At 46.3% G+C, this 11,426-nt stretch overlaps 1 protein-coding gene across 1 annotated transcript in view; it reads right to left on the bottom strand.

Moving 5' to 3' along the window:
* Positions 1-1,366: 1,366 nt before the first annotated feature.
* LOC146193925 (membrane metallo-endopeptidase-like 1) overlaps positions 1,367-11,426 on the bottom strand; it is a 62,421-nt gene continuing 52,361 nt past the window's right edge. The window contains exons 7-9 of the mRNA XM_084600655.1: positions 11,205-11,294; positions 4,046-4,511; positions 1,367-1,768 (exon numbers count right to left, since the gene is read on the bottom strand). Coding sequence (XP_084456781.1) covers positions 1,367-1,768; positions 4,046-4,511; positions 11,205-11,294 — 958 coding nt within the window. The remainder of the gene's footprint in view (positions 1,769-4,045; positions 4,512-11,204; positions 11,295-11,426) is intronic.

The following is an 11,426-nucleotide window of genomic DNA, read 5'->3' as shown; positions in this document are numbered from 1 at the left end:
TCCAATATTAATTGCTTTTATTACACATGTTGAAAGTGAGCTACTTACAGCTAAGTAAATATTATGTTCTTATGTCGTTGCGAATTTGCTGCTCCCTTTCTTGTTTCTCTTGTAGTATAACTACTCGTCCGCCTATTTACTGTAGCATGCTTCTCATTTTATTTGAACTCCTATGCGTATTTGCTGATGTATAATTTTTTGTAATGTTTTCATATGTACTCTGATTAATCATCATTGCTATACTTGTACCTTATTATGCATTCGAGTGCCCTTCCTTTTACGATCCCTGAGATGGGGTCGACAGTATTAAATAAATAAATTTAGTTGCATTATGAATTGCCCCCATCTCAGGAGCCCTTTCACCACGGTTTATTTCATTTGGACCCCGTCCAGATTTGCTGACTACACTTCATTTTCAGAATCTGGAATAATTATTTCCGAAGGACGTCGGACGCCACTGGGTTTAACAGGTCCTCTAATGCTGTCGGGTTAGAATTCACAGTTGAACCAACAATCTGACGTGACGAACATAGGAGCAGCTCTTTTAGGATCGCGGTTGTGGTCAGGGGGGAGTTGGGAGAAGGTAACTGTCCTATATCAGAAGCGTATCGAATCAAGTTTCGATCACTTGCTGCACTCATATCATCTGGGCAAGTCTTTCCTCCCTCAACCAGCCCTGGCTTCATTCACTCCCTAATAGACAAAAAAAAAAAACATTTTATCTGATCACAATGATTTATAAAGGGATATTAACGCAAAATACTAATGCATATATCAGAGTCTTGAACATGAACGCAATTACACACTTCACATAGGCTCCACTGTAAGAACGCTCTCTACTTAAGGGCCTATGTAGTCTCTGTGCGCACTGTAAAATACAGGACTACATCCACCTGGGCGGAAACAATCCATGAGCAGCACTAATTTCAAGTGAGAAGGCGGGGCTCATGCTTGCTGCGCAGAATGACGCTATTATCTATCAAATGCACACATTGTGCTCTCGAAATGCTCAAAAATTCAGTAGAACTTGTTCGAACTCTCGCAGAATGTAACGTCCGCTGCCAACATTTGCGGTTAGTCATTCGCTCTTCTCTACCTGGGGAAGCAAACCCGGTGCGTACGAAACACTAAATGAAGCACCAGAACCTTGTTTGCAGTACCTATGCACAGAACAGCATGAAGACTGTACCGAACAGTTTGTCGGGATGAACTCATTAAAGAATCTGTTTAATACGACATCCTCGGTGGGGACGATAAGGAGAATAAAAGCTCGAAAAGCCCTAAACAGCGCCGAGATGTCTCATTGTCTTTACAACAACATCAGCTCTATGGCATCATGATATGGGGTGTCTATTTCACAGTTCGATCATTTTCCAAAGAAGGTGCATTTTATGCCTGACCGCATCGGGGAGTTCTTAGGACACCTGAACGCTCTACCGAAACGAGCCATGTGCTTCAGGACGTCGCCGCAGTTCAGCTTCGTAGACCCGCACGTGGCCCGGCAGTAGATGAGGAAGAAGACCATCTCCGAGGAGTAGAATTCGCCCTTACTCGGAAGCCACTTTCCCGGGTCGTCCCGTTCCGCAGTTTCCTTTTGCCCTGCATCTGTAGGGCCAAAGGCGGCGGCTAACGCTATCTCCAGCGCGGCAATATGGTCCAGCGCCCGGTTGCTGCCATTGGCGCAGTTTATCTTGCTCTCATAGTCCGAGACGCTGGAAGGGGATATCCAGCTGCCGGACTGGCGCTTGGAGTTTAGCCGGGTTCCGCGCTAATAAGAAAGTAAAAAAGGGAGCAAGCAAAGCGCAGCTTTAGGAACAACATTTCGCTCATTCTATCTGTATCAAACTTTGCTTAGCATCCTTGCGTATCATCGGAACAACGCACTGAGGCATCGTATCGCGGTGAACCATTTTGGTGTTTCAGCGTGGTGACATGTTTTTTTCCGCTTATGTGTGGCTTACACCTGAAACCACTGTTCTCACCGAGAAGTTGGGATAAGTTGCAAAGTTGAAGCGAACTACACCGAGCCGTGTTTTCAGTATAGTGTAACTGGAATATTTTAGTATTTTGGTGACATTTCCTCCGTCTTTCTCTAACCGCTCCCATTTGCTGTTGCCCCTTGCGGATCTTCGTTCGCATGCAAGCGCTTCATTATCAGTCAATTAGCAATATATTTGTGCCCCCTGTAACATCACACACTCTTTTAATATACCTCAATATGTTACAGAACAGCCGAAATAGAACTAAATCCACGCTTTTTAAGTAAGCTGCATAAACGTGCCCGAGTGGTCTGGAGGCAGCGTGTCTAACTAGAAAGTACTGCACAACTAGAAAAAGGCACAGTTCTCCGCCTAACAGACAATGCCTGTTCCAAAGCACGCTGCTGCTGTCACTGTTGCCTGTCGTCGGCTTCCTGACCTGGTAGCTGTCATTACAGCTTATTATCAGGGAGTCCATCAATATTGTAAAACGTTGAAATAACTAAAGACGAACTGAGCTGCATTCCAATGTCATCCTTACATCTCGAAGGTGAAGCTGGAGCTGCTAGCACCTGCTGGTATCTTCTCTTGCGACGTCACAAAACCCTCCGACCAACCAGTGCAACGCCACATTCCACCTGCCTGAGTAATGCCCGTACCGCATCTCCTAAAGAACAGGGCCTTTAACTCTGTCACGTTCAAATTAGTTTAGCTAAGCTTACCGTCTGAGCACATATGTCAAAAACAGCTCCATGGCATTAGCCGCCGGGCGGGCGCGCTCGCTCTTTGGCTCTTCAGTGGTCCGTGCAGGCACCAACATAGATGAGCGCCGATTGTCCGACGTGGAATCCCACACTATCTTTAGAGCAACGGGCACCACTGCTACCTACGCTCCTCGGCGCACCTCTTGGGCGACTGGCAGTTTTTACCGGCAGTTCAATGGCAGTGACTTTACCGCTCACGTCACATACTCCGCAACGTGGATTACTTGGCCAGCTTTTCTCTCTCCTTGCAGAAGCCAATCAACAGCGTTGCAACACGGACGTTTTACATTTGCCAGCTGTGCTACGATGTTTGCTGCCTCTCTACCCAGGGCCTGCAGCGGCAATGAGAAGTCTCTTCCTCCCCCTATCTAAAGCGCTAAGCTTCTTCCTACTTCCCCTACACGCAGTTTCTGTGGCAGCCGCTATGATGCAAGCTGTCCTGTCCCTAGTTCGGCAGCAGTTGGTCGTGGCTAAGAACTCCTCTTCTATCGTCGAAACGGTTGAGGGATGTCGTATATTTCACGATAAACTGCAGAGCCACGCGGCTAAACCGAACCCATGATAGCATTCACTGTGGTATTCCTTGCCCCTCCAAAACAAAATTAGATGGACACTTAAGCTATGCCTTTAAGGGCTTCTGTTTTCTGGTGATTCATGCGCCCCCTGCATGGATCTCCAGTCTCGCATGATTACTAATCACTTAAATTGTTTCCCAGATATCGCATACATACTGTTTAGTAAACAGTCATTAGCGAAAGATCTGTCGGCAAATGACGTCGAATGCACTGCTTTAATCGCGCTAGCAAACATTTCACAAGCGAAATAAGACGGGTGAAATGCTAATACAAATTCTAAAATGGTATTCACCGCATGCCCACCCTTGCTAGACTGCGAATGTTGGGGAAAACTAGGATGCAAAATGAATTCCTGTCGGACTTTTTCCATAACTTTGTAAGGGCGTAGGGTACGATTTCCATTTGTGCTGTTTTCATTACGATCAGTATACGCTGTACAGAATTGTTGGAGCACCCCAGCCCATAAGTAAGTCATCATCTGCACAGTAAGGTTCAGGGTGTAAGTTTAGGTTGGGCAGGGGTAGGATGAGAGACCATAATTCCTCATTCATCTGAAGGAAAACGTTCCGTCTAACGATAAAAGCAATAAAAGCCAGCAAAAAGAAAAGCCAGAGCTGAGGGAGGGCACAGAAAAAGTGACCGCGGACGCTGAAACATGACTTCATCGAAGTAAAATATACCGATTTTTTTTTAAAGAGCAACAATGGACGACACATCTCTCACACACCTGGAAATCGAACGCCTTGACCAGTTGCTTGGCGACCACAAATCCCAACCCTCCGTAATTGGCTGCCGACAGCGAGGCATCTAGGTAGAAGAGTGGCTCGGCAATAGCGCCCATCTGAAGGAAAACCGAGTTCCACCAGTAGTCGTAGTGGGAAAGACTAGAAAAGTAGAGGTGCCGGTGCTGCAGCGAGTCATCGCGGGGCCAGTTGGGGAACCGGCTTTTATACTCTCTGGCGGACTCGATCCAGCCCTGGATGGCCGTCGAGTATAAAGGCCGGGAGCGCAAGTTGTCCCCTTTCTTCAAACCGCTTATGTCAGACGCTGCCCCAATCCGTTCTTGCTGACCGACGGACAACGAAGCCCACATCCACAAGGGCAGGCCATGAATTTCCTTGTGTCCGGTGGCCTCCCTTTCGGCGGCCTGGAGAGCTGCTGTGAAGTAACGCTCACCGGGACCTGTAACTGGTCTGTGGGTGAAAAAACAGAACCGGGAGCAAGGATGCCTACAGTACAGATCAAGACTTATTGGCTTACAGTTAACACATGGGCTGTCGCGCTACGCTGGCGAACCTAATAGAGATAAGGACACGCATCAATAGACTGCGCGGCCTTCTCGTTTCTTCCAGCATCGGTGGTAGAAAACAAACGACCTCCGCGACATTTAGAGCTCGAAGTTTCATAATCCACTGTCAGCATATTGTTTTTCATCTCCTTTTTATCAGCTATCAGTTGCAGTGTGAAACTGGCTACAAACTATCACTCCTTTCACCAATACCACAAATTAAAAACAACAGAAGTATTCCAATAGAGAGAAAGCGAGAGAGGAAATTTTATTGTCTTACTGGGTCTTAGTGGAAGAACCAAGCGGCCGTTAGCTGCTGGCTTGCGGCGGCTTTTTCAGCGCGGTACACGGCGCCCAATTGTATATCGGGGCTCGCGTTACGCAGCGCTTCCTCCCAGGAGAGCCTTGGGAGGCAGGTCCTCTGAACATTCCCATAGGATATGATTGAGGTCGGCTTTCTCTCTGCACTTAGTGCAGGATGAGCTGATGCTGCCCAGAAATATGTGGGAGTACACTGCAGGGTTAGGGAAGGAGTTCTTTTGTAGTTTCCTCCAAACAATTTCTTGTCTTGTTAGGGATTTGTGTGGTGGTGGGTATACTCTCCTAGAGAGTTTGAAGGGTTGTGTAAGGTCGCTGTATGTGAGCAATCCTTCCATTTCAAGTTCCTCGGCATTAGGTCTCACCGCTCGACAGACAAAACCTCGAGCGGGTTGATGGGCAACCTCACTGCCTCGGTTTCCGGAGTGGGCGAGTGTCCATACGAGTTCTATCTCCCTGTCGTGTCTGATATCCGCGAGGACGTTTCTGGCAGTATTTGACATTCTGCCACGCTAGAAGTTATGTATGGCAGTTTTTGAATCACTGACAATTATGTCCGCATCTGTTGTAGCGATGGCTAAAGCGATTGCGGCTTCTGCCGCCTGGTGCGAGTAGCGGACTTTGACCGAAGTGGCTGATACGAATTTACTGACGTTACAGGACTGCTTAATTACAGAGATGGCAAAGGCACCTTCAGCCATATTATAGTCCTAGGCGTCGGTATACACCACTCATCGTAATTTCGGTATTTTTTTTGTTGAGGGCCCTAGACCTAGCTTTCCTCCTGCCTTCATGGAAGGAGGGATGCATGTTTTGGGGCAAAGGTTTGGAGACATTTTTGTCGCGCACTCCTCTTGGTAGGCCTGGGTGGTTGGCTAGTGGTTCGGCATCAATTCGCATGGGGTTGCGAATTTGTCTGCATGCTTTAGAGTTCGTTAGTCTTTGTAGCTGTGCTGTCTTATGTGCTGTGATCAGCTGTTGTTTATCCCAAATGAGAGAAGGTTTTCGGTTAAAGTGCTTCTGGGTAGACCTATCCCAGCCTTGTAGGTGCTTCTAATGAGTCTAGTTTCTCCTTGTAAGATTGAATGAGGCGGAGATAAGGGACTGATTATCTGAATCAACAAAGGCATGTATAAGACGACAAATTACAGCCTCTTTCATTTCTCTCTTTCTTGCCGTTACTTTGTGTACCAGTCTAGTGATTTGTTGCAGTCATTTCCAGCCTGTTTATAGGAGCATTGCTCTTCCTATTGCTCTGAATATAGATCCCGAGTACTCTAACAGTATCGACTGTAAGTATGGGTAGTCCGTCCAGGCATACTTTTATGTCTCCTTTGTTTTGCGTTTTCCTTCTGACTGCTAGTAGTTCAGGTTGTGAACATTTCAGCCCAATCTGGTTCGAGTATTACTGGACTACATTCACTGCTTCTTGAAGTGTTTCCTCTATTTGAGCGTCCGAACCTTTCGTTACCCACAAAGTGACATCGTCAGTATATAGGAAGTGTTGAAGATCTTTGATTTTTTCAAGTCTGGGAGGCAGACCTATCAGTGCTAGGTTGAATAAGAAGGGGGAGAGGGCGTCCTTGCGGGGTTCCTCTGTCTCCTATTGCTATTTTGTCCGATCTAAGTCCTGCGATAATTACCTCCGCAGTCCTTCCCGAGAGAAAGGAACGAATGTCATTAAAGGTTTTGTTCCCCGCGTTGATGTTGGCGAGAGTTTGGAGAATGGCTTCATGAGAGACATTGTCGACGTCCAAGGCAAGGAACGAATGTCATTAAAGGTTTTGTTCCCCGCGTTGATGTTGGCGAGAGTTTGGAGAATGGCTTCATGAGAGACATTGTCGACGTCCAAGGCAAGAATCGCTTTGGTTCCGGTTTTGTGAGGGGAATCTATTAATTCTGCATGCAACTGAAGCATTACGTCCTGAGTTGACTTCTGAAGCCACTCACTGAGCTGGGCAGAAGGTCATTCTCTTCTGCGTAGTTCTGAAGCCTATTGAGAATAACATGTTCCATAACTTTACCTAAGCACGATTTAAGAGAGATGGGCCTCAAGTCCTCTATGCTTAGTTTCTTTTTGGATTTAGGAATAAAGACAACCTTCGCGTGTTTCCACAACTGCGGACGTTCACCTTTGTTCCAGTATTCATTCATTAAGTCCTTAATTACTGAGCGTTACTTTAGGTATACGTTTCTTAGCATTTTATTGGTTACGTCATCTGGCCCTAGCGCCGAGGTAGTACGTAAATGGCCAATCACGACCCAAATTTCCGCTTCCGCGATCTCTCTAAGTCTTCATTAGGAATCCTTTTGTACTCGTAGGTGGCATTGGGGTTGCTACCGGTATTGAGATACCTGCTTCGGAGTTCGCTTAGCAGATCTGCATCTGTACCTTGGTATTAGTGTATGATTTGATTCATGTGAGATCTACTTGCTGTTTTAGTGAGCGTGGGGATTTAAGAGGAGTCTCAGCAGAAGTCAGGCTCTTTTGGTCCCAAGTTGGCCGTTTAGCCCATCGCAGATCTGTCCCCATTGTTGTTTGCCTAGTTCCTGTTCATGGAATTCGATCTGTCGTTCAATTGACGCTAGGCTGGATCTTAGTTTCTTTTTACACATTTGATTCCTCTATCTAATTAAGACGTTTTGTGTGCCTCCCAGACATACAAGAGTTTATAATCAGCAAGGGACTGTTCCACCGCTGTTTTTATATGCTGGGTGTCAATAGTGGCGTCCTGTTTGAGTTGTCTAACCCATGCTTCTAGATCTTCTACATTATTAGATTTTTTTCGGTTTCAGTGGCTGTTGGCTTTCTGAATATGTATCATTGAAGATGGACGTCTTATTCTTAAGCATCAAGTACGGGAGAATTTAGTTCAGAAAAGGTTTCATTAGACCAGCTTCGAAACGTCTTCGCAGCTTTATACATTAGCCCTGAAAACTGTCCACATTCCATCAAGCTTATCTTTCATCTTCCCTGTAATTCATGACAGAGGAAGCTTTCGCATAAAATACAGTAGCTTTGGTGCAAAAGATACAGTATATGGTATCGAAACCATGTGTTATCGCAGAAAAGGAACAGCAATGTAAACAAGACACCAAAATGCGTGAACTATTCATCCAGCTGAACATTAGATACGAAGCCAAAAGGCTGTTGGTATCTAAATTCTTCCCCACCACGACCACTAGTATAAGATATGATAAGTCTAGCTGCAACGTTCGCACTGGGATCCTAAATACGCCATTCAGCGACTGCATTCCTGTCCAGGGCTGCTCTGAGCACGACCTATTGGGCATTACTGTAAACAACGCTTACATGGTCAATACGTTACGCATGTAAATTCCTACAAAACATTTAAGAGCACTGCAGAATCAGCATCATTGAGTACTTTGAAAGCACGGATGCTACTGTGTGTTACTTCTAGTTGCTTTTAGTTGCTTAGTTCACTTTTTGTTCACCCATTTTAGACTTTAGGCACTTCCAAATTGCGCGTCAATTCCTTCATATGCCCTTTTCCGGCTCTACTTCCGATTGCGTGACGTCGCATCCTATACCTCACATAGTTCACTTCTTGTTTACCCAATTTAGTCTTTGGTACTTTCAAATTGCGCGCCAATCCCTTCCTATGCCCTTTTTTGCCTCGACTTCAGGTTGCGTGGTCACATCCTTGACGTCACCTTAATTGATTGATTAATTAACTATTTTAGTATTTGATACATTTAAGTGTGGCGCCAAGCCATTGGCTAATGAGACCATTTTCTCCTTTACATTTTTTGCCTCTAAATAATTACCTAATACCTTATTGGCCTAATGATTTTTACGGACGCAACATTACGTCGCCCTCTGTGGCTTAACACCGTTCATTAATCTCTACCACTTCTTAATTACTCACAAATGCTGCGGACACGATATTCTGTGTTTGCCTCTAATTGCCTATACTTATCTTATTGGCCTAATTAATTTTTGAACACAACGTTACGTCACTCTATCGATTGACATCACTCATACACCTCTACCACTTCTCAATTACACAACTGCTGCGGACACGCTATTGCGTGTTTTGCCTCTACATACCTAATTAACTTATTGGCCTAATTATTTTTTCGGACACAACAATACGTCACCCTATATCGATTGACACCACTCATTAACCTCTATCACTTATCAATTACTCACAACTGCTGCTGACACGGTTTTGCAGACATGTTCTGCGGACGCAGTTTGCGGACAGAAATTTGTGAACGTAGCGAAGTAATGCTTTCGCATTAATAAACTGAACTGCACAAATTAGCACAGCGCATCCTGTAATGTTCACACGACGTGTTAACTGCCATTCCATTCCGTTAGGTACAATTACTCTCATCCCACCAAACCTAAGGTGGTTATGGATGACTATGAACACACCTCGCTAGCTCGCACAGGAAACTCGTCATTTATACTAGACCCAACTTTGCATGCCCCAAACAACCACTGCCTCCGTTTTTTTTATATTTTAAGCCCTTGGAAGCGGCTCCTCCAAAAGTGGCCGACATATTTCCCGTACTTCTACCAAACACAATGGCAGGTAATAGAGCGGTAAAACTGGACTGAACATGACACATTTCGAGCTGAAAGAGAATAGCTCGGCCTAATCTTCTGTAAAACTTCTGCAGTATATGTATTACAATCAACTAAACAAAAACGAAACGCCCTGGCGTCCGCGCCCTCATGAAGTGTCGGCAAGAGGAGGTGCAACTCGTCGCCAATAAAATGGCATGCCTTATGAAGAAGCTTTAGAGCTCTCCGGGCAACATCCTGCCTACAAGTGGTTCTTTCCTGTGCGCACCGAGCCAGTGCGTCTCCATGCGTCCTCGCCGACCCCCTGCACGCTATTATGCAACTTTTTAAGGGGAAAGGAAGTGTAGTGTTCAAAGTACAGTGTTCTCGTCCGTTCTGTTCTGACCGGAGCAGTGCACTGCGCGCTAATGGACAGACCCTGGCACCCCTCTCCGCGCATCGCCGCGAGAACTCGCCCCCTGTCCGCGCCCAGCGGGACGCCCCCCATGGCGGGCTCCCTCACTCTCCTGTTGTTCGGGAAAGCAAGTCCCATTTTGTGAACGTGCGTTCCCTCCGTTCTTCAGCCGGCAAGTTCAGCTTTCGCCTCGGCCGACGCTGGTCGCACCCTCTTGTCTGGTTAATGAACAAAGTTAACAGTAGCGCGTACATCTTTTCTACATTGACGAAGCGCGAACACGACACATAACTGACACGCTACTTCACAGCATACTGACACGGTGCAGTCTTTGTCTACCCTCTGCGCTGAGTTCTCATGTTGAAGCGGGCCTGCTAGTTTTCTGCCGCTCTGTGCACTTCTGACCTCTGTGACTCCTGTATCCCGCGGTGTCTTCTGACCAGACTTCACACCGTGACAATATGATCTAGGAGAAGCAGGAAACAACTTTAATGAAACGCAGTATTAAACGTCGAGAATGTCCCGGGCCAGGGTCACCGAGGCCAAGTGGTCTTTCAGCTCTTCAGACGCTAACCAAGTCCGTCACGTTAGGACAGAAGGGTGCGGAAGGTGAGGTGACTAAATTGCAACAGGATAGGAAATCATGCCGTGTTCTGAGTTAGCATACGGTTTGGAAGAATTCAGGCATGCGGGAGAATATCTGATGCGGTAGAGAAATAATCCAGCAGGAGTAAAGAGTTTATTTAGATATATGCGTCGAAGAATGCGTATTTTCGTGATAGTGAGTAATTTGTCGGGAAGAGGAAGTGTGCGAAGACTTTCCCTAATGTTGTCATAGTGAAAATTAATTTTTCGTAGTGAAGAGTAGCGTCCCACGTAGGTGTAAAGCCAGGGAATCTCAAGCGTCCGGTGCTGAAGTCCGCGGGCGCGGTGAGGCGACGCACTACCTCATTGCCTGCGATTCGATTCAACCCTGGCCAGCAATTCACCTCAGAGTGAGAGTGTGGGGGCGTATAGTTTGGTAAGAAATCTGTGTAGTTCATTCTGTAGTTCTTCAGAAATTTACCCAGTATGATTGGCTTTTATAGCTTGTATTGAGGCAGTGTATATGGTATATCCTTATGGTATATCCTGAAGGATCAGGGAGTGCCAGTGAAAGGTCTCGAGTTGGTAGTGTCTCTAGAGTCGCGGTAGGAGGAGGACCAAATACGCGGCGGATACAGGCATATAACGTCATCGGTCTGTTTGCACGAGTTGTGAGAGTGAATAAATGAACTTTTCTGCTCAAGCTTCTTTACAATAAGCATTTTTGTTCGCCATCGCCAACATACTTGAAATCCCACTCTCGTGACTCGAACCTGGTGGCCGCCACTATAGCAGCGCCTTCCTTGCGAGCCTCCTCGTCGAACCAGGGTAGCGACCTGCAACAGTATGGGGGTCAGGAGCTTTGTTCGAAACATCTGTTTCGTTACACAACCTTCGTGTGGATTGCAAGCGCAGCACACCTAACTCTTCAGAGGCCACAGAATTAAACATGCGCTTTGGCATGTCCT

This window comes from Amblyomma maculatum, chromosome 4 (genome assembly GCF_055883805.1).
Source record: "Amblyomma maculatum isolate TAMU_Amacu chromosome 4, ASM5588380v1, whole genome shotgun sequence".
Classification (NCBI taxonomy): domain Eukaryota; kingdom Metazoa; phylum Arthropoda; class Arachnida; order Ixodida; family Ixodidae; genus Amblyomma; species Amblyomma maculatum.
This window is presented reverse-complemented; position numbering and strand designations above follow the sequence as displayed.